The 24,486-nt window shown below is 39.1% G+C and overlaps 1 protein-coding gene across 2 annotated transcripts; it reads right to left on the reverse strand.

Annotated features, from left to right (window-relative positions):
* Positions 1-793: 793 nt before the first annotated feature.
* On the reverse strand, positions 794-23,080 carry LOC145493907 (NACHT, LRR and PYD domains-containing protein 12-like). Of its 2 annotated transcripts, XM_081473390.1 has the most exons (9): positions 22,839-23,073; positions 21,824-21,916; positions 19,897-21,100; positions 16,557-16,829; positions 15,057-15,212; positions 13,299-13,367; positions 12,935-13,024; positions 4,267-4,290; positions 796-3,686 (listed from the first exon to the last, which is right to left on the reverse strand). In XM_081473390.1, the coding sequence occupies exons 3-9, from the start codon at positions 19,967-19,969 to the stop codon at positions 1,216-1,218; spliced, it is 3,156 nt and encodes a 1,051-aa protein (XP_081329516.1). In that variant the 5' UTR covers positions 19,970-21,100; positions 21,824-21,916; positions 22,839-23,073; the 3' UTR covers positions 796-1,215. The 2 variants fall into 2 exon arrangements, with proteins under 2 accessions (XP_081329517.1, XP_081329516.1); XM_081473391.1 differs by lacking the exon at positions 4,267-4,290 and having other exon boundaries at positions 794-3,686; positions 22,839-23,080.
* Positions 23,081-24,486: the final 1,406 nt, after the last annotated feature.

The raw sequence follows: 24,486 nt of genomic DNA on the forward strand, positions 1-24,486 counted from the left end.
GCTGCGCCCTTGTCAACTATCACGGATAGAAATCGAGAGCGAATAATCTAATTGTTTTAGTATAAATCTACCAGTCGTTCAAAACTTTATCTAAATACTCTTCGCAGACACTTCGAAAACGCCAAGCGGCCGTCATTTTGTTAACAAGCGCACACTATCTACAAATCACTTAGCCGTTTTTGACTTAGATGCAGTGGTGATCATATGTGTCGAAAGGTCATAGATTCATGGTATTCAACCTTTAAATAAGTTGACAGCTGGCGGTGTAAATCGGACGTTGTGTAAACAAAAGCAAATTTCTGCTTTATGTGCGAAGAATGGTGACAGAAACACGTCAAATCGGCTTTTGGACCTGCCTTGAACAGGAAATAAGGTTAGAACATTTCGAAATTATCAGCTCTGTGTCTATTTCAACTTAATATAGCTCAAGACATGTGGCGCATGCTAAAATATATGTCTAACCCGTAAATTGAAATTTGACGACGGATGGTCAAATATCTGCATTTTTAACGTACTTTGAAAAACTCTCGCGTCGCTCAATCATTTGCTCAAAGAAATTTTTACAGGAATCTGTAGACCATCCTTCTGCGATTCAACCACCAGAAGCTTAATCCATTTGAAGGTTTCGCACAAGGTGAAAATCAATTATTTTTACGAAGTACTTTTAACTGAATGAAATACATGTCTTCGAAATTTAATTATTTTGCACCCAACAAAAACCGCAACATTCCCTAAAATTAACCCAGTACAGAATTAAACATTGCACAAAAATATTTGAGTGTTTTAAAGACGGAAGAATGATGTGGTTTTGCATGCGAGGCTCTCAAACTTGTTTAATAAAATGGTGCGTCAAATGACGATTTTAACGGAATTTGGTAATTTGCATATTTCTTTGAAATAAAAAGATATTTTGCCAAAAAAAGTATCCAGTAGTTTTTTGTCATACCCTCGCCTATCTACCATAAGAATATGAGCGAAATCGAATTTTCCACCCTTGCCGCGAAATTAAGAATTTGTCTGATTTTTACAGGCAGGTACTCTTAACACTTCAGGAATTACAACGAGTTTTCTTATTTACAAACTTCATATCACTCTAATCTATTTACAAAACTTTAGCATTACGTCAAAAAAGATTCTTTTCCTTAACTCAGAAAATTGACAATGTGTACAAGAGAATTCTAGATATTGATACTTCTTATGCTTTCTTGTAGCCATTTATATTTTAAGTTCAAAACCTGGACTGCGCTGTTCAACCACATATCTGAGAGATTGCTTACTTCCTTCACTTATACCACTATTCCCCACCAGGTGTAATGTGACTAGTTCACAGTTGTCGTGCTGGACTGCTTCACACAGACTGGTAACACCAGTATCGGTGATTTGATTGCGACTCAGATATAGTGCGGTTACTTTACAGCTTGGATGCGTTAAGGCGTCACACAGACTGGTAACACCGGTATCAGTGATCTGGCTATGACTCAGATCTAGTGCAGTTACTTTACAGCTTGGATGCGTTAAGGCGTCACACAGACTGGTAACACAGGTATCAATGATCTGACTACGACTCAGATCTAGTGTTGTTACTTTACAGCTTGGATGCGTTAAGGCGTCACACAGACTGGTAACACCAGTATCGGTGATCTGATTACCACTCAGATCTAGTGTGATTACTTTACAGCTTGGATGCGTTAGGGCGACACACAGACTAGTAACACCAGTATCAGTGATTTGATTACCACTCAGATAGAGTGTGGTTACTTTACAGCTTGGATGCGTTAAGGCGTCACACAGACTGGTAACACCGGTATCGGTGATCTCATTATCATTCAGAAGTAGTTGTGTCAATTTACTACATACTAATCCACTAATGCAATCAACATAGTGGTCAGTCAATCGAACATAGGAAATATTTAGTTCGGTAATAGGACAGTATTCTTTCTCTAGTGATTCACAGAGGCGTTTTATTCCAGACAGTGTTAGAGATGAGTTAAATACCTCCAACCTGTTAACAGTAAAGGACTGTTCAGATCGTTCATGTTGCACTGCAGTAGCTTCCTCTTCATTCAATGCACTAAAGACATCTAGCAAAAATGATATTGCCATACAGTCCACATCAGTTATACTGAGAAATTCCAATTTACGGCGCTTAGAGTAGTGATGGGGATGATTCTTAATGACTTTTTTAGCAAATTCTTTGTCTTGATATTCACTGAGGCACGTTGTTCTCAGCAGAAGGTGGTCACTGCTGGATGAAGATGAAATACTTTCTAGCAATTTTTCCATTGGTTCACCATTCTTTTTCTTCGACAAAATACCAGCCATGAACTGCAGAACCATTTCGGAAACATCGTCTGGAATTACATTTGTCACTACAAACCAACGAGCAGCCAAAAATTCATGTAAGGTCATATGCGTAAAACTTAAGTATTTCGTGGTTTCAAAGGCAGATTTCCTGAAAGGCGGACCATAGTGGAGGAGTCCGCTTCCCTTCAGTTTTTCGATTTCTTCCGAACGAAACTTTTCTTCCAGGTCTCTTTCTTCAAAAATTGGCTGTTCCTGCAAAAGCAATTTTGCTGCAAACTCTGACAATATATCCAACGTATTTTCGACGAGAAGCGAACCCTTGAATTTCTCAGGAATTTCTTTCGTCTTAAATTCTGACGCGGCATTATGGTTTAGTTCAAAAATCTTCACAACTTCAGAATAAAGGTCAGTTGTTGACACAGGGAGATCATCAGTGCTCTTTGATGTTTGAAGGGCATAATCCATATAGAAACACATCAGAAAGCACAGCATAGGGATGTGAGCGCAGGTAACAAGATTTTCATTCTTCATGACATGATCGAGAACGGCGTTCTTCGTGGTGTCGTTTTCTCTGAAATACTTTTTAATGAACTCTTGAACCTGTTCGGGAGAAAACCCTGCAATTTCCACGTACCGGTCAAAGGGAATCCCTCCCATCTTATCAGATTCATCAGGCCTTGATGTGATCATAACAACAGAGTCTCTTAATAGCTTTTCTTTGACGAGTTTAGTACACAGTGCGGCGACAGGCATTTTCTCTTTAGCACTATTTCGGTACTGTTTTTCCAATTCACTAATAATGTAATCTTGTTGCGAATACTCGTCATACCCATCAATGATGATTAAAACGTCTTCAGAGTGATTCACAATGTACTCAAACAACGGGTCATCAATGTTTGAGCTATCATCCAATATTGTAGAGCAGTTCAAGAGTTCTTGCAAAGACAACTGGTCATTTTCAAGGAGATTCAGTTGACGGAATGTCAACAAGTACACAAATTTAAAATGGGATTGTGACTGAAATAGCTTATCGTCAGCCCAATCTCTCACGAGCTTTTGACAAAACAGAGTCTTTCCAATCCCTGCTTTCCCAGTAAGAAGAATACGTTTAGGGCTTCGTTCATCATTGGTGGTGCCAATGAATATTTCTTCACAGTGTTCTATTCGAGTACCACTCACTTGCCCAAAATAATGCAGCTGGTCACTTCTTGTTGATCCCATGTCTTCCTTATTGAGGGCCTTTCTACCATGTTGTATGAGAACATTCGTAAATATGTCATCAGTTCTCACATTAGAAATGGTTGCAGAGGCGATTAGTTTGGGCTGGAACTCTGTTTGACTTTTGACAGACGTTTTCAAAGCTCTTGTGTAAGCACTCACAGCTATATTTTAAAATAAAATGACATCATGAACAAGTAATTCAAGAAATAATTCAGACTTTAAAACTAGACTTAAAGTCTTCAGCTATTGTGACAAACATTGTAAGAGTAAGCTCAAAGCCCAAAGATGAAAAGCTTCAGTTAATCCTAAACCCATTTCTCATCAATTTATCATCATTTATATAAACTAGCTGGCATTCTATGCCCTTACTGATCGTTAAATAGAAAGATTTCAGTTTAAGGGTGTCATTTTTCCCCTTAATTTTTGTGTCACAAACCGAAGAATATTGCCAAATTATGATGTCAATGTTTGGAGAGTTTTCTTCTGTTTTGCCCTTCCTTTAATCAATGATCTAGTATATGTGCAAATCGAATTTTATAATTCACGTTCATATCTGTCAAAATATTGTTTTTCCGTGAGTTGACATACCAGTCTAGCCTAACCATCCGTCAGTTAATAATAACAATAAGAAGCACTTTATTTATACTGCAAAAAATAGATCAGCTGAATTTAAATATAAACCCAGCTGGTATAAACCTGGTAGAGACCACGTTTCAATTATTTCAACTATTTAATTCTTACCTGGAGTCTGTGATCCATTTGCATCTACAACAAATAATCAAACCAAACAATTGTTAACAATAATTATCAAATAGTAGCCTGTCTAAATAATCAGTTACTGGGATAAACTACCTCTTACTAATCGAGCATGGGGGCTGTGCTGGGTGATAATAGCCCAAGATTTTATAAAAACGACCAACGGCCACCATTCCCTGATCACTCAGGGCTCGAGACTAACGGTACCCAACTAGCCACAGACTAGTAAAAATTCCATTTTGGTTAGTGGTTTTTGCGCTTCACTAGCCATTTTGGCTTGTAAAAATGAAAATTTGTGAGTAGTGGAGCCCCAGAGGAAACCAATTAAGAGTCACTGACTGGAAATATCGAGAATGACCGGATCGAAAATCCTGAAACTTTGCCTGAAGAACGCTGTTAGGGAACTACTTTGGAAATTATTATTCCGATTTCCTTAGAATTTTAAGTCTTCGGGAAATTCGCAAAAAAACGAAAATACAGCTTTTTGCCTTACAAATATGCAAAACATATCTGGAAAATTGACAAAGTTCTCGGTATTTGCATTGAAACAGTTTACAAAACTAGAACACGGGGTAAACTTAGCATAAGAGCTTTACCTTTCTTCTATCTAACAATAGGAAGTTTTAAATTTGTCAAGCATTTTGAAGGATTCCGTCAAGCGTCGAAGAATTGCCTTTTCAAGTCCCTATGAATACGGCAAAAAATGCGTAGTTTTACGGGCTTAAAACACATCTTGGTATGTCCGATATGGAACCAAAGCAAGTACTGTGCAAAAGTGTGTTGTTTCTACTATAATAATACGGAAAAAATTTCTGGGCAATTAAGGTTCACTCAGGTAAAATGCAAAAGTTCGCGACAGTCTCTTCTCAAATTTGCATAATGCGGTATGTTCAAAGAACTCTATTGTTGAGCACTCTAGTCTGTTTTCAAAACATTTGTAATAATAATAATAATAATTGTCGCGGTTAATCGCCGTCGCAAAGTACAGCAACGAGGCAGCTCAACAAGGTCGAACCGAAAGCATACATTGGCGCCTCTGGCAGCCGCTATACGGTCCATGTGTGACCTTGGAGCACAGCTTACAGCCAGCTGGAATCAGCTGTATGTTGGTTTTTGCTGAGGGGGAAAACCGGAGAACCCGAAGAAAAACCCTCGAAGCAGAGAAGAGAACCAACACAAACTCAACCCACTTATGGCGTCGGGTCCGGGAATCGAACCCGGGCCACACTGGTGGGAGGCGAGTGCTCTCACCACTGCGCCATCCCTGCTCCCCTGCGAGCCATGCTTTGTGGGAAATCATACAAAAATAGAGTTGATCCATGTCGTTATTACAACATCGTTTCATTATTTCACGCAAGGTACATAAAACTATAGAAAAAGCCCAAAATATAAGTTCAAAGTTACATAGATTAAACACGCTACATGAATTACGTGACTGGGGTCACGTAATATATATTTTCAGTTAGCTCCAATTGGAATTCCTTGATTACTGAGGTTTAGACACTTGCTTATAACAGAAACATATAGGGGTTAGTCTTTCCCCTCTATACACAATCGATTAGTCTGCAACTATTCAAAAGGAGCCTGGTATTTTAAAGTATTTTTTTTAGCATGTGTCTCGATTTTGAAACATCTGATGAAACATCTGAATGATCGAATGGATAAGGATTTAATTAAATGCACTAAATGAAACGAAGAGGTTTTATTAACGTGATCCAGCTAAACCAAGGAAGCAAGTTTTACTGAAAAATAAAGCAAGACTGTTTGATGTCTATCCCGCGATCTGACCTCGGTTGGAATTCGGCCTAGTCCAAACGTCGTGCGTCTGCCGTGCCGACCTCACATAAATTTTGCCCGACAGTGGCATGACAAGAAGCTACAAAAGATTCAAACGTCGAATTTAATTCAGTCGCGCAGACCTTTTTAAATGCTAGAAAGCGACTGCAGCTGATGCAGCAGGATATGAATTCACAGGGACGGCGGAACCTTTTTAGTGCAGAGTGCACTATTGGGATGGTTATGGGAGCTGCCTGCCGCTAAGGAACTAAGGCAATATTGCACTATGGCCCTATGGCCCTATGGCCCTATGGCGCTAAGGTGTAAACTTTAATGTTTGTTTAATTAATTAATTTCAATTAATTAATTAGTCTAGAGGCAACGAAGTAGTGGGGGAAGGGTGGGAAAGGTACATGTGTACTCTACGTAAAACACATTCCATCGCGGTCACTTAGCTTTGAAGATCGCAAAGCTATATATTTGTTTCAGGTAACCCCTTGCTCTCCTTGTGGTACCATTCTCCTTAGAACAAAACTAATTTGCCCTAAACGCATGCGCAGATTAGTTAGCGTTCGTGGCTTCTATATCAGGTGAAGAATATATTGCATATGGAATCATGCACAAAGGTTGAGTGGTTTTCCTTATGGTAGAGCTCAACATGTAAGACGCATGCGTTCTAGCATCGTTAGTGTTATACACTATCTTTCCACGCGGTATTTTATATATCATGTCATGTGACCAAGGACGGCAGCTATTTTTCAGGTAGCGCCAATTGTCCCTTTTTATTGCAAAAGTGAAACGTTACTGTGGCTGCGTAGCTTTTAGAATTACACACAGGTCGGTTCAACAAATATCATCTGCTGTTTTCAATCTACAATAGTGTGCTTGTCAGGGTTCAAATGTATTGCTTCTCCTTAGCGGCTTGTTTATTTCTTGCCTTAATTGTGTCTGTAAGAGAGACCAAAACGTTCCCAAGTTAGTGGCTTTAATACTCCCCAAATTGTAAATTTGTAACAAAAGAAACCAGGAAAATACTCAAATATTGCTGCAGACACAGTGGCACCTAATGAAAGCGCAAATTAATTTAAGGTTACAGTATACCTTCAGATCGGCAATTTTCTTCAAATTTGGATTTTTGGTTCAAACTAATGGTCGAAGAGTAATCTCTAATTTCGGAAAACAAAATTGGAAAAAACCTAACATTGGCGGAGAAACGGATGTTTTACGTTATGGCCGGAAGTAAAAGTTCCCTCTTGATTGACAGCCCTATGAAGTGTATGCAATCAACCGAGACTACTTTCGCGGGAGTATTACCGATATGGATACCACGAATTGGCTGGCTACTCAGTTAATCAGCATTGTTAATCCAAGCATTTTTCGTATTAGATGTAATTCTGTTAAGTTATAAGTAAACATGGACCACGGAAAACTCCGTTTACCAGTTCGAAAAAGTGAAGAATGAATGAAAATACATCAATGAGTGAAGAAGCGAAAGTTGGCCTCGCGGATGAAGCTACGGACGTATCAAGCGGGCAAAAAGATCGAGTCAAGAGAAGAGAAAGGTTGTGTAAAATTTGGGAACTCGACAGCGATAACAGCGATGTTTACAGTGACTCTTTTGTTGAGTTCGATACCGATGAATCGTCCAACTCATTGAGATCCATTGGAATATTATCCATGCACATTTGCTCTGCCGCGCTTTCTTTTGTTTGTTCTCGTCGCCCAGCTACTCTAGCGTTCGTATCCTTTTTCGTCTTCCCCATTTTGCCAAACCAGCTTCAAGAAAAACCCAGCTGCAGAAAAATTATCTCTCCGCCTTGAGCGCATTGCGAAACGCAAGGTTTTTTTGCAGATTCACGCGTAAATTTCACCGCGAGTTAATGGTAGTAAATTTTCCAAGCGCTGATTGGCTCGGTGATCTGAGAACCCAGTTGAAGGCGTTTGTGGGCGGAGTTTGTTTGCGAAGCAAGATATTTTTCTTAGCGCTGTTTTCTCGGATAAATTTTTTCGCTTGAAGCAGACACTTTAAAGAGTTACAACTCAAACGGAATTTGTTTGTTTGCCCTCAAATTTGGACAGTAGCTAGATTAACATATAAAAAACAAAAACGTGTCTGCGAATTGTTTATTTCGAAATATTTTTTCTCCGAGAGCGATTTTTGTACGATCATTTCACATTTTTTAAATCCTATTTCGAAAATGTTCTGTAACTTTTTACTACAATTGAATATGGAAAAACGCAGACACGCTTTTTTAGCGCTTTTTGTCCTGAAACCGAGGAAAAATATAAATTGGCGAAAAACAAAATTCGCTTTGACTTGTAGCTTCCAAAAGGTGATTAGGACGCTTGCATTTAGTGGCCGTGAAAAAATTGGCAATTCATTTTATTTCAAAATTTTTAGTATGGTTTGATAGCCAGCTCTATAAGCTTTAATTTGATATAGGGTCTTAGGTATCTACAGCTTAAACCGGACGCGCTACATCGCTTGGACGCGAGACACCCCTGAAGGTATACGGTAACCTTAATCAGTCTTTGAGGAGACTCATTCATATTGGCCAAGTAGCGCTGTTTATCTTCAATACTTTTCGTTTAAATGCTTCTCAGCCATCAATATCGTTTGTGTTAATTTTGAATTGTCTTATTGTTAACAACAAAGGTGGCAACAGAAAAAGGAAGTGGTATTTCGTGACTATCTGATAATTAAATTAGTTCTTGATCATCAGTAAAAATTTGCATTTTTAGTAAAACAACATCGTTTCTGTTCTGTTTCTTCATCACTACATCAGATTTTTAACTTTCTTTCATTTATCTCCAAAAAACAAGGACATCTTCCGTATGTTTTGGAGAAAACAAGGGTTTCATATTACATGCCTTTGCGAGGAAAACAAAAGTATCAAGTTACAAAGTTGGCGTGAAGAGCTAAATTGTCACGTTTGCTGCTTCAGCGTATTATTGAATTTAAAATGAACGAAAATCAACGTAAAACACCAGTAGTAGTTAATTTGTGCGTGATTTTTGGACCTTGAATGAAAGTACAACCTTGAAACATACACACTGCAAAGGGGAAAAGCCGTAGCAGACTACCAAGGTAGACACAAACCTGAAGTGAACCGAGCAGGGGTGAGTACTTATGGGACTACTGTACCAGAGCTATCAATTGCGCTCTGCACTATCTGAGATTGTCTCACTAGTCTTTTCCTTCTTCTTTATTTCTTCATTTGTACCTCATACTAAAACAAAATAAAATGTCATCGTGGTAAAAAGTGGGGGAGGGGGGCTTGAGCTCCCCAGCCCCCACCCCGGCTCCGCTGTCCCTGATTCAGTTCGGCACGTGCATGGCAAGACCACGCCGTTCGAAGCCAAGTCGCGCTACTTCCGTGCGGAACGGCATTAGGCATGACGTGCTATAAGTAGTCGCGCCGACCTTAATTCAGCCTGCTGAACTGAGTGCATGGTTTCAACGTCGTGCTACTGCTGCGCTTGAGTCGAAGTTCTCGGTATTCGCATTGAAATAATTTACAAGACTAGGCCACGGGATGAACCAAGCATATTGAAAGCTTTACATTAAATTAAATTTTCAGGAGTTTCGTCGACTGTCGAAGAATTCAAGCCCCTATGGAAACGGCAAAAAATTGCGTAATTTTACGGGCTTATTAAAACGCGTTTTAGTTTGCCCAATATCGAGTCGAAATAAATACTTTGATTAACTTTTGGTCTTCTTCAATCAGTATTTGAAACAAAAAGTCTGGGCGTGAAGAACGCGTTCCAGCAAACACAAACTTTTTTGAAGCTAGGTGAACTTATTTGCATAATTTACGAACATTGAAAAGTCTCTTTATAGAATGACTACTCGTTATATTTCTAACAGGGTTTTGCTTTGTTTTGCTTTGTTTTGTTTTGTTTTTTTTTGTCGTAGTTGGTGTCTTTCCAAATAATAAAGAAAAAGGGAAAATCGATGGTTAAACTGGCAACCGTTTACATAACGCATTATCCCCTGTCTATAGTTTTCGGCTCACTACCCTAAAAGATACCGCAAAAGCTCTCGCGGTAGACCTTTTGAGGATCAACCCCTAAAATGTACGAGGAGCATCCCCGTTATTTTTATATGTGAGTCTCCCCCCCCCCGGGGGGGGGGATAAATAAAGTTTGCATGCCGTGTAGCGCGACTTGGCTTCGGCGTGCTCTTACCGTGCCGAACTGAATTTATAGCCTGCTGCATCAGCTGCCGTTGCTAATATTCGTTGCATTTAAAATGGCCTTCAGCAAAGCAAGCGTCTTCCGATCTTCTGCGCGACTGATTAAATTCGACGTTTGGAATCACCGCCGCTCTTTTGTCATGCCACTGACCGGACAAATTTATTTGAGGTCGGCACGGCAGAAGCACGACGTTTGGACTAGGCCGAATTCCAACCGAGGTCAGATCGCGGGATAGACGTCAAACAGTCTTATTTTTCAATAAAACTTGCTTCCTTGGTTTAGCTGGATCACGTTACTAAAACCTCTTCGTTTCACTTAGGCTATGTCTACACTATACCGAGCCGCTTTTCGTGTCGACATGAAAAACACTTCGGCATAGTATAAACAGAAACGGCCCAGAATTGAAACAAGTCGTTAACGCGGGCTAACGGATTGCACCGAAGCGTACGGGAGGAAGAGGGCTTGGGGCCAACTCTTGGGTTTCACCCACGTGACCATAAAAGAGCGATAATAGAGAAGCTTCACTGTAGAAATGGACTATTATTAGCATAAATTTGACACCCGAGGGACACCAACATGGCGGACACTGATTTCATCAAAGCTTGTGACGTCACGTGAAACCAAAGAATTGATTACAATGTACAGCGGTGTATTTCCCCGCACTTGCAACATGGCGGCCAAAGATTTTTCGTGGACGCGGGACGATGAGTTGGATCTTCTTCTGAAATGTGCACTCGAGTACAAGTCTTCTTCGGGTAATAAAGTTGTCCCACCATTCATTACATCTCCTTACATCTCCTTACATCTCCTTACATTACATCATTACATCTTGCACGAAGACACCTCCTTCCGTTAGTTCTCTTTCTTAAATCCTTGGGCATCAGCGAAAGTTGAAGTCGTTGCCGTCGTCTTTTTCGGTGATTCAAAGCAGTTAAATTCATGATACAGAGTTGTAAATTGAGTACAGCGTTGGAGATAGCACAAATCAACAAAAGTGGCAAGGCCGCCATCTTGTGGAATCCAATCCTCGCCCCGGGTTATTGACTTCCGCTGCGGTCCGGAACCTGTTAACACGATTCCAAAGAGTGGTACGAAAACCTATCCGATGCGTGACGATTCACTTTCAAGATCGAAGCGGCGCAGCGTCGCTCCTTTGTAAACACGGCGCCGAAATCAGCGTTCCCTTTGTGAACAGAAGCCCTATCCGATATGGTTTTTGTGCCGGCGCAAGAGCTATCCGATATAGTGTAGACATAGCCTTAGTGCCTCTAATTAATTCGTTTTCCATCAAGATCAAAATCCAGACACATGCTAAAATTTAATTTTTAAAAGACCAGTCTCCTTTCTAATTATTTGCAGACTAGTCGAGTGTGTAGGTAGACGGGAAAGACATTAAACCCCTATATGTTTCTATTATAAGCAAGTGTCTAAATCTCAATAATCTAGAAATTCCAATTGGAGCTAACTGAAAATATATATTACTTGACGCCAGTCACGTAATATGTGTAGCGTATCTAGTCTATGTGACTTTGAACTTATATTTTGGGCTTTTTCTATAGTTTTATGTACCTTGCGTGAAATAATGAACGATGTTGTAATAACGACATGGATCAACTCTATTTTTGTATGATTTCCCACAAAGCATGGCCCACAAATGTTTTGAAAACAAACTAGAGTGCTCAACAATAGAGTTCCTTGAACATACCGCATTATGCAAATTTGAGAGGAGATTGTCGCGACCTGTTGCATTTTACCTGAGTGAACCTTAATTGCCCAGAAATTTTTTTCCATGTTATTATAGTAGAAACGACACACTTTTGCACAGTACTTGCTTCGGTTCCATATTGGACATACCAAGATGTGTTTTAAACCCGTAAAACTACGCATTTCTTGCCGTTTTCACTGGGTCTTGAAAGGGCAATTCTTCGACGGTCGAAGGAATCCTTTAAAATGCTTGAAAAATTTAAAACTTCCTATTGTTAGAAAGAAGAAAGGTAAAGCTCTTATGCTAAGTTTACCCCGTGTTCTAGTTTTGCAAACTGTTTCAATGCGAATACCGAGAACTTTGTGAATTTTTCAGATATTTTTTGCATATCTAATGAGGCAAAAAGCTGTATTTTCGTTTTTTGCGAATTTCCCGAAGACTTAAAATTCTAAGGAAATCGGAATAATGTTTTCGAAAGTAGTTCCCTAAAAGTGTTCCTCAGGCAAAGTTTCAGGATTTCCCATTTTTCTAACCTGGCCAGCCAGTCTCGATATTGCCGGTGAGTGACTCTTAAGAGCAGGACCTGGGTACGAGATCCGGCTGCCATAGTAACGTGCTAGAGCTCAAGGCTTTTTTTTTTTAACTTTTTAAATTTATTTACTTACTATTTTACTCGTTGCGGTCGTTTCGCTTGTTTCGGTGGTTTCGTTCCGCTCGTTTCGGCGTTTCGTTTCGTTGTTTCGGGTTTAGCCCGTCTACACAAAATTGCAATAGCAATTATAAGACTCGCTCAAAGTTGAGTTTAAGCCAAATTATTTCCTTTTTCACTTTCGTCAGAAATGTGTCTCTTGCTAGCCTGTATCACAGCCTCCCTCTCAGAAAGAGAGAGGGCGCCTGTGACACAGGCTATTCTTTCGCTGGATAAGCTGTTCTTTTACTGCGCAAAACCTGCATCAGTTTTTATTCAGAACTGACCTTCATCGTCGGTCTCTCTTTGTGCTAGTACCAAAGTGTCTAACTTCTCCCTCATGTTCGCTATCTCACTTTTCATCTGTTGAAGTTTGTCTGAAAATTAACATCAGCTTTCGCTATCATTGCCATTAAAGTTATGTCAAAATATAGATAGACAAATATCGACGTTGGAAATGATCAAATTTCTGCCAGTTTGAACATGCAATAATAACCAACATTTGTTGCTAAACTGTCATCCCGTCGCTTTTTCCGTTTGTTTATTAATGTATTAGTTGCTGTTCACTGCTTAAGTTACAGGAGAACCTTTTTTTCTTGCCCAGTGATAGAATCTCTATACCTCCAAATATCTCAATTGACGTCTACTGACCTTCATCTAGGAGTGATTCCAACTTTTTCACTTTATTTCTCATTTGCTCGTGTGTGTCTTTGAGGTTTTCTGCGGTGGAATAAAAATCAGTTTCAGTTTCAAGCTTATACAAGTTGCTCTTTGCACTCACGTTCAGTTTAACCACAACTTTATTTTTCTCGTTTCCTTTATTTCCAGAACTTTTGACCACATTACTTAGTATCTAAAGCGATCATCATACAAGAGACATATAAGCTGCCAGAGGATTATTAACAATTTAAACTTCTTACTTTTGGCTAAACTTTCTTAAAGTCCTTTCCAATAATATTTCCATTGTTAGTTTCTCCGCTCGTCCTCCTGACTTCGTCGCGCGAAGATTACCCTCTCTCTTCGCTCGAGGGAGATCAGTAAGTCAAGGATTAAGAAAAGGTCGACTTGTGGCAAGTCTAACTTTTGGCATAGCCTGTTAAGTAACCTTACGGTCATTCCCCAGTAGCCATTATGCATTCCTACTGCGCATAATTTCACGCGTGATTAGCGCGCGCGCATTAAAAAATGGCGGCTTTTTCTTTACAGCTGGACCTCGCCATAGAGGTAAATCGTCATTTTCTCGCAAACTAGTATGGTGACCGATCATTTTTACCTGTTGTTTTGAATTGAGTAATAAATTTCTCTGTGTAAAATAAATATGGACCAATTCTCAGTGTAGAACAAAAAGCAATCGTCGGAAACCTGAATTTAGCAAGCAATCGTGACTACGATCATGGTGCTATCATAAAGACTTATATGGGTATAAACAAGGTGCTGTTGCTCCTAAACGAACATGGGGACCCCTCATTTTCATGTCAAAATTTAAGTGCCTATAATATAAACAATCAATAGGCAAAGTTTCACAAAAATCTCAGTGCAGGTTCTATTTCGGTGGAATGACCTTAAGAGAAACTTGATTAGTGACATGAAAACAATTGTTTACTGGTGCCTTGCATTACCCTGTCAGTTAACACCTGGATGAAGAGAAAGAAGCCAGCTTTCGTTTTCAAAAAGTCACAATTATTTAAACTCTCTGTACTTGACTAAATTGTCAAATTCCCCATACCCAGGCAGCCCTTTGTGACAAACTGTCCCTCGGAGGGAGTGGCATGTGCGGGCTTGGAATTAACAGAGCCATTATTGTTTTGAGTAACTGATTTACAGTGAGGACACCCAAACCATGAACAATTGACATTTTTTTTTTTTTGACTATAGAAAAAAGGCTCTCCATGTAATGTATAATGTTAGCATTTTTCTAGTGTAAAAACACTAAACACTCTTTTTAAAAGGAAGAGCCTGCATTGTATGGTCACTAAAAAATGTACAAAAAAATACCAAGTGTTCATGGTTCGAGTGTCCTCACTGTAAGTATGAAGTTATAATGGAGCTCTTCTTTTACACATAAAGCTTGGCTAAATCTATTTACACCATCCCATAGAAATTACAGCCAAACAGGATACAGGAAAGCTGTGGTATATTTGACGGTAACAAATTCAGCCTTCCCATCATGTGTTGCATGTATGTCACATTGAATTGTCGGCCACCGTATTTTCTATGGTGTGGTATAAAATAGTTATGCAACACTCTATCCTAGTATACCATGGAACATCCCAGTAATGTATCTTGTATTTTCTTGGTATACACACTTGCTTAAAGGTTCGTGTGTGTACTGAGAAAATACAAGTGACTCGTGGGATATTCCATGGTATACCATTCAAAAACACTGCATAACTAGAATATATTACATACCTCGTTCAGGATCTGGATCCGAATGTTTCTGTTTCAAAGTACTTCTCACTCCAGTGGAATCTCCACTGTCGTGTGTACTTGTAGTGGCACCAGAAACTTCTCCCATCACTCTTGCTGCTGGTACTGCACCAGCGGGCAAATGAATGGCGAAAGGTTCTATAAAGATACGCAAAATAACTTAAATGAAATGAATCATCAAAAGGACCTTAAATTAATGGTCCAAATGGGTTCCAGTGGATATTATACACTTACTGGTCCCAACGGTAATGGATAGTCTTGTTTTACCAAGAATCTGGTTGTTTCCTGAGACAAAATGGAAACATGGAGCCCCATAAATCCAGTCACCAATGGACCACAAAAATCTGGCCATATGAAAGGGGTTTTTTAATAAGAAAATGACTGACTCAGACCTTCTGTTCAGGCCACTTTAAAGTGGACACAATAAAGAGGTGACCGTATTAATAGGGTGGCTGTAAGGCAGGGTCCTATTTTAAAATTGCAAAAAATCTATGCTAATTTAATCCAAACACCATCTGGTCACGATTTCCTTGTTCAAACTTAAAGAATTATTAATGACTTCAAGAAGGATTTATCCCAAAACCATTACTTCAACAACTATTCTTATTGTATCTAAGATTCTTTACTAAGATTCTTCTCATTTTTTTTCCAATAAATTTTGGAGCTGTCCTGACAGATCTGAACAAAGTTTTAAATCCAAGATGGTAGAAATTTTCAAATGTGACATTTATGTGTGATGTGACTTCACGAAAAACATTTGATTATCACTAAAGTAGACAAGTATATATGCTTAAAATGTGATTTAGGTTAGGTACCTATTGAGGGACCAGGAAGGAAGGGGGGAGGGGGGGGGGAATAAAGAGCCCCTCGACTAAATTACCCATCTTAAATAGGGTAATTATTATTGACTACAAGTGAATGACTGCATTTTAAAACTTACAGTTAGGTTACTATTTATAGCACTGCCCATTTTAAGTAGCCATTTTCTCTTCAAAGGAATTACTTTGTAATGGCAACAGTGTAATCTTTAGTGAAACACAGCAGTGTGACTCAGACAGGGAAACCTTTGAAAGGCTTTGAAATCTTTGGACATCTTGAGAAATACTTTAGTTATCTTCAAAAATTCTGGCACTCACAAGTTAACAATCTCATGCCTGTGAGACTAGGTGTATTGCACTGCAAGTCAGTGACTTCTTGACTTGAACTACTAAATTTTCATGTAACTGATAAATTCCTTTAAATTAAGTTGTCCCTAAAAATAGTTACCTTAAGAGAAACTTGACAAGTAACATAGAAAAAATTGTTAATTAGTGCCTTGCATTACCCTGTCAATTAACACCTAAATGAAGAGAGGTGCTGCAAGAGTAAATTTTGTTGTCTAAGAACACGACAATGACCCCATCCAGCCTGCTTGATCTGGAGTACGTCATCACAGTAACGATTAGACTCTAACTGTAACAGTAGTTAATAGAAAATACTTACCATTAATGTAACAAAACTGCTCTGCCAAGTCTTGGCGCTGTACAAGTTTGTGTTTCAATGCATCACACAACGTCTTGTAGGTTGCAGAACAACCTCTTCCTTGTTTCCAGTGCTTTAACATGTGGTATGCCTTTTCAGACAGTTGGTCATGAGCTTGAGATATTTCTGCAAGCTTTGGCTCACTGACCTTAAGGCGACGCCCAAGCTTTTCCCATTCTACAATTTCATTGCCCAGTTCTTCTAATTCATCATCGGTGGGTGTGCCATCTCTTACTACAAAGAAGAATAATTCTTCAAATTAATTGCTAAGCTGTTATTGTTACTCACGATACTAATAAGATAAGGGCTTTGACCTATTTTTTCAACACAGCCACCCCAGCGTGTTTACAGTTTTAACTAGGAGTAATAAAACCATTGAACATAAGTATATTTTGCTGAAGAACATGACCTTAAGGTGGCTTACTACAGTTTTTATGGATTATAACAGCCCAACATCTACCTTGTTTCAAAAATGTTCCAAGATGTTTTTCTTTTCTCTATTTACTGTTTGCTAAGTCTTTTACCATTCTATGTGTAACAGGGACAATTAAACATCAACAAATCCCCAAAATGAACGACCAAGTACCTAAGAAGAGACTGAGCACTAGTAGGTTAAATTACGTTTTTCTCAAAATCTACACGTATGATCCCACCTCAAAATTTCAGGAATAAGAAATTGGCTCTGATTTAACATTCATGCAATGTAAAATAAAAATCTGTAAGAAAGATTTTTTGTAAACCAAGAAAATGTGAGATCAAAAATAGCTCAAAATCTGTCATACATTTTTTTTTTAACCGCACGGCCATGGGCCGAGCACGGTTCATGGTTTACCCGTGGTTTTTTTTTTCGATTTGTAGGCGACCAGACCCAAGCTTTCACTCGGCCAAATTTTGAGTCACACAACCTGTGATGTTTACGCGCCAAAAGCTGTTGAAACATTAATAAATCTCATCTCCGATACTGACTTTCGCAGGAAAAAAATTAAAAACCCAGCGTTCGTCAAAAATTATATTTTTTCAGCAGAAATTTCGCTCGGAACATATACATATTTATATTCATTTGAATCATCGATGAAATGACCTTTTCCGGATATTTTTTCCTTCGGGGTCAACAAAAACCTCCGATTATAAAATCACGCCGAACCCACACGTTGCAAAAAAATCTCTTCAAAACCCTGATTTCGAAGCGATATATCACTTAAGCGTTAATAGCTACCACACATTGGCAGGCAGTAAATCTATTCCTCAACAATCCAGTTTTATCGTGTTAAAATTTCAGCGAAATCAAACAAAACCAGAATTAATTAGAATTTTTTTGTGACCTCACTCCCCAGACTTGACCTAACAAAGGAAGCCACGGTCGCCCATAGCAACCGAAAAACACGAACATAACAAAGCCGATGTTTCGGCCAAAAAACTCCAGAATTATCGCCTGAGAGCTTAAACTTGAATGGGAACATCTTTTTCGAACTTTTTTCAACTGATTTAGACGAAAGACTGGCCTCGGCGGGCTACAAACAAGACCAAGAGAAAAAACAGAACAAGACAGCAGAACAAACCGATAATATTTCATCGCGTGGCTTTCGGCACGAAAACGAAAATACAGCTTACTTCTGGATAAATTCAGCCTTAGAAGCCAGCAACTGGTTCCAAATTACTTTCTGTATCCTTACAAATGTCCTGATTTCCATCTCTGAAAGATTTTGCCCCAATTTTGAGCAAAGAAACATTTCGCCGCAGCAACCACCATTACGGTGGCTTGCATACTAAATTAGCTAACTTAACAAAATTCTCCCGAGGGGGGGGGGGGGGGGATACGACAAATTTGGTGAGAATCAAAAGTAACGCCAATTTTCTGTCACCTTTTCAATCTGTGGTCACTGGAGTGACCAAAATCGATACATCGGTCGGGATAGGGTTTTTTTCATATGACTTGTGTGACTACTTTGCTAGCCCTTTACTCGTGGAAAACACCAATTAAATTTAATCATGACTTTTAAGAAAGAAAGCTGTTGTTAATAGTGTTATTATTGTGTCGTTCATATCATTCATGTCCATACATATCCCGAAGAAAGTTCTAGATTAAGACCATTACGTCATCGGAGATTTGTCAATGGCTACCACTGATGGTGCAATAATACAGTTTGTGTTGATCAAGTGATGTGATGTCTAGAGTAAGAAAAGAATCATCAATGACTGCTTTGGAATGTGCACTGCGTTCCGACGGTAGTGCTAAGCAAACCGTTTCATTTTTAAAGTGCGGTTATAAGATCTAACAGATCTTCTTGTTTTTTTAATTTTGGCTCTAAATGTGATTCACTCCAACAAATCAACTGTGAAAATTTCATTATGGGTTGTACAGTAGGTTTTCGAGCAATCCTCTATCAAAGACTAGCTTTTACAATCTTGGACGAGAACTGAGTTGTGCATGCCCTTTAGTTAAGTGCAAGCTCATGTGACGCCATGTATCACGTGCGAGAAAGCAAGAGTAAATTAGCGCTCTTTTGCCGGTTATTAAAAGAGCTTTTCTGTCATATTCTTTTGGCCCTAGGCTCAAACACATGTTTCAACGGAGTGTGAAACTATTGCTATGTATACCGAAGTGATTTAATGCCTTTCAAGTGCTGAAGTGGTTTTTGTTTCTTCTTAGGGTTACTTACATCATTTTTGCAAGTGTGATTAATACTGACGTCTGGCAGGAAATCATAGCGTGCGCTACTGAGTCGCACAAAAACTGTAGTAAGCCACCTTAAAGTTGTGAAAATTTAAGGTGGCTCTGAGCCCCATCTACAGAATTTTTTTAAACTTCGTCAAAAGTTGCATCTCACGTAGGCTGGCAATCGAGCCTACATCTTATCATGCTTATTAAAATTTGATAATATCAAAAAATTTCACCATGCCGTTTTTGAATTATAAGCCCATAAAGCTGTAATTAAGGGTGTTTTTAACAGGTCATACTGTTGCTATGGTAACCTATCATGTCAAGAAAATGATAACTTGCTCACTAATGATTGGGCAGTTTTTTGATACCACGATTGTACCATCAAGTGATAAAGAGTGATTATACAGACCCATCAAGACCCATCCAAGTGATGGAAACTGCTTCGAGACACCCTTAAATAAAAGAGTAGGCCAATTCAATTTTTTCGTGTTGTGAACATATGGAAATCTTACTTGAAATACCTCTTCCCTCGCGACTCCCTGCACATATTACTACTTGTTACTCTCCTTGATGGCCACTTGCAATAAAATCGAAAACAAATGAAAAAACAAATTAAAAATACTACAAATTCATACTTACATGTTCCAGGTACAGCTTCGGGTGAGGATTGGAGAGGAGAAATTTCATCCATGCCTACAGCTCCATGGGCCATGTGATTGGTGAGAATTCGAAGTGCCAAATGAATGAAGTCATTGAACGAATTATCGAAAGTTATTTCTGCATCATCTTTAAGGAAATACTGTCCTTCTTCTTGTGTCAACTTCAAAGATTTCACATCAACTTAGTCTGTCCCACTGTCACCAATTAAAAAAAAATATATAACTGACCATTAAGAATAAGAAAAACAAGTTTTGATTGAAACTCATTTGCCAGTAACATTTAAGCTTAAGCATGAAACTTTATAACAAACATGATACAGGTTTTTAAGACAACCCGAAAATTCAAAGTACAGTTGTCTTGCAATTACAGGCATGCTAATTAAGGATGTAATGCACAAGTGAATACCGCATCCTGTAAGCCTGCAGTGACCATCACTGATTACCTGTAATTAATACACCACAAATGTACATAAAAAAGCTAGCAGCAAACTTTCTTCTCGCCTCTGTCCAGACACATTTATTGTGTAATGAAGTCCATGGAAATTGGCGGCACAAACTCTCTCTATCGCATTTTGCAAGTTACATGTACTCTTTTAAATACACTCGACAATTGCTTGTCTGTTTATATTGTCAGCATTGAAGCTTTCTGTGCTACAGTGAAGCTTAAATTGTTTATGCTTATTCTTGTATGTCTCACTAAAAATGCTAGAACTGCACTGCATACAACCACAGGTAGCCCAAGCTTGATATATGAGAAGCTCAATTTTTTGTTGACCTCTGTACTGACACGTAATTTGCATGATTTGCAGTATAAGGAGAGAAATAGAGCCAAAAATTGCGAAAAATTACTACTGAATTTTATAAATATTGCTTACCTGAACTCAGTGGTGCTTCTTTTGTGTTCTGTGTGGTTTTCTAGCAATTTGTTGCATTTCCATCACGTTAAGCTCCATCGTTCGCTCACTCTACATATATTTTAGAGAGAGCAAATGGTGGAACTATATCTTGATAGAAATGCAACAAATCTGCTAGGAAGCCATACAGTGCGTAAAGCCTGTAGCTACTACCTTTAGTCCAGACCAGCAACAGATTGAAAACTTCCCTTGAATTGTTTTTAGTTGTAGAAATGTTGGCAGAGTTCTAACCTTGCAGAGAAGTTCTGTAGTCGTGCAGCTGTTTTTATTCTGTTGAAAATGACACAGTGTCAGTCAGTCACCAATTGGAGTTTACAATTGTAGGAAATAAACAAGCTGGCTTCAAAAATCAAGTAACATATAAAATATTTGCTCTTGGTCAAAATTGAAAATGTTGCTGCGAACAAAGCAGCAATAAGAGATCAAAATAAGAAAGATCTGCTTTTTCGCATTGACTTCATCACTCTAATGCGTCAGGAGAATATTTAATTCCTTACATGCAAATTGCATCTGCTAACATTTTTATCTAGCTTCTTAACTTTCACCAAGGAGAAAACAGTCGTAAAGTGCTTACAAGTCGACACTGTAGTGCTAGAAACCATTATGAATTTCATCTTACTAGTAAATAAAACAATGAGATTAAAAGACTTAAAACTGAAACGCAAATCGTCCAAATGCAAATCGAACTCTAAAAATTCGGAAGGTTCATTACAGACTACTGTTGTATTGCAAACAGGAATGGTAACTCTTTTGAATATATATAAAGTCACACTGTACAGAATAAAAAAATAATCAGGATTATTTTATCGGCGAGTTAACAAACATATACTGTAATAAATTAAGTGTTCGACAGATTGCGTCCACAAAAAATTGAGAAAAGCAAGCAAGCAAAAGCTTTCCACTTTTGTTGTTTTATTGATCCATACACATACAGACACAGCTAAAAACACAGACCGAAATGTACATACCAGACTTTTTTCATAATGTTCTTACCTTGCAGAGAGGTTCTATGGTCATGCAGTTGTTTTTTAACTCACTTGAAAACGAGCCAGTGTCAGCCAGTCAGTCACCAAGGAGTTTATACAACTGTAGAAACAAACAGGTTAGCTCAAACATTTACTGATTATATTTGCTCTTAGTCAAACTTGAAAGTATTGATACTAAAAGCAGCAATGAGATTGAAAATTTAAACGCGTAAGTTAACCCATAAAAAAGATTTGCTTTTTCGCGCTGTGTTTATCGCAGTTGCGTCAAGAGAAACCTTTACTACTTGAGCCTGGCAAAAAGACAGCAATAATGATTACTACCAGGTTATTGCTAAACTTACTGCTCCCTAGGAAATACTGATTACTGATTTAATAATCGTAAATACTCCCCGGTTTAAGGAAGTAACATAAACTACGATAAAGATCCCGATTACAGATCACAACAGCAGATCATATATATGTCTTCAATCTGTAATTAATCTAAGAATCAAATATCTGCAAGTTTATGTTATGGTCTCAATCTGTAATTAATTTAGGAATTGAGTATCTGAAAGATTATGTGTCCTTCATCTTTTGTTGTAAAGTAAAGTTTTGCGTTTACCGGTGAAAATGCAAATAAACTCACGAGTTTAGGTTGATTTGATTTCGCTAAAGTTCGCTGTTAATTGAACTACGGGTTCTACCCCTAGCGATGAAATTGTACCCTGACAAATGCTGATGAGTTTGTTTAGGATAACTGAGTCATTAATCATCAATCTTTGTTTGGCTAGATATCACATTCCACAACTTCCGCTTTCAGTTCTTCGAATGCGTACGTGTTTTATTGTATATAATAATCTTGAGACTAAACTGCTCGTTATAAATGATACTTAGCTCACAAATTATTGGATACTGAATTAACATCTTCTAAACAATTAAACAACTGTGGAAATGAGTAAGGTTTTTCCGCCTTTGTTGCTTATCAGCGCTATCGAATTTTGCTCGTCCCTCAAATGTGCTTACGTTTCACTCATCGTGCTTACCTGAAACGTTAAAGCTTCTCTTGTGGCCAGAATCAGGCCCGTTCCAAACGCCGCTCCATTCATGCGCCGAACGTAACTGATGAGTTAAGTACGGCAGAAGAGCGGCGTTTGAATCAGTTTGGCTCGGCAGGTTAAGTTTGGTGCGGCAAACAACATTAAATTCGGCAGGGTCTGTCGCACCTTCCGACGTTGGAGCAGCAGCTGATTCATGCGGCGTTCTCTTGTGTCGAACCCAATGCATAAATTATTGTAATTTATTTTTCATATAACGGGACTCGTGATTGGCTCAAAATTGAGTGGTGTGACCAGTCATGCATGAAGCTCAAAGTCGTCGTAAAAAATAAAGACAACAAAAAAATACCAGTAATCCAGTATGCCTTCGATTTATGAGAAACGGGACTTTATTATATGGCTAGCTCCGTGAGCGGGCAAGATGAATCAAATCCTGCGCTGTGATTGGCTACCCGAGCGGGCAAGATGGAGCCATCTTGCCCGCTCGGGACTACCCGCCGTGTCCCGCAAGAAAAATTTCCGCGAAAGCCATAAAATAAATCCTTTATTGATCAAGTTTGTTCGGTCAAGATGGTTGGATATTGTCCTCGTTCTTTTTTTTGCGAGTTTATGGACCTCGACTCCGTCTCGGTCCATAAACAGGCAAAAAAAAGAACTTGGCCAATATCCAGCCATCTTGATCTCACACTTGGTCAATAACCCATACGTATAAGCGAGTTTCTTTAGCCCAAATTCAGTTTTTGCTTTTTCTGCGTGATAATAGCCTAGCTTATTAGATTTCCCTTTAACGACAAAAAGACAAAACACTGAACCTTGAGTTTGAATTTGCTTTCCTAAATATTGCTATAACAGCAGATAACAGCGAAATGTTAGTCACAGCTTTTCTATTTGCACAGAGTTCGTGAATTCAGAACGCAAATTTTCTCGTGGAAAATTGTTACCACCGGCTTCCCGAATTAAGCTCGACGCAAGTACGCCGTCTGAACCAGCCGTCGCTCCAAAGTCGCTCTAAAGTCGAACTCAATCAAGTTCGGTTACTCTGCTGTGACTAAAAGTGGGACGGGGACTAGGGGACTGGGACGTGGGACGTGGGACGTGGGATGTGGGAATCGGGAACGCGGGGACGAGGGGAAGTGGGGACGCAGGGACTTGGGGATGCGGGGACTGGGGGACTCGGGGACATAGGGACGTGGGACGCGAGCACGCGCGGGGACTCGAGGACGTGGGACGTAGAGACTTAAGGACGGTGCCTACTTTTGTTGGTACGCACACGTTCTGCGCATCACGCAAGCCATGGTTTAGCTCCACACGCGCGCTGGGGCTGACATTGACGCAATCAACTACGCTGTCACGTACACGACAAAATGAAAGCAAACTTTTTCTACTGTGACCAAATCAAGTTTAATGAACCTGTACTTAAACCAGGAACACCAGAATAGCAGCATATCGCTAACCATTAACTGTTTACGTCTTCCAGCTGAAAACCTAACTGTCATCTGTCGAAAATTATACTGAAATCCGACTGTAAACATGTACCTACAGATGGCGTAGTGCGCGCGCCAGACAAGTGCGAGATACGCCAATGTCTTACTTACTGGGGAGGTGACAGGAAAAAATGTAACGGGCAAGGTAAAAG

Source organism: Orbicella franksi, chromosome 7 (genome assembly GCF_964199315.1).
Source record: "Orbicella franksi chromosome 7, jaOrbFran1.1, whole genome shotgun sequence".
NCBI lineage: Eukaryota > Metazoa > Cnidaria > Anthozoa > Scleractinia > Merulinidae > Orbicella > Orbicella franksi.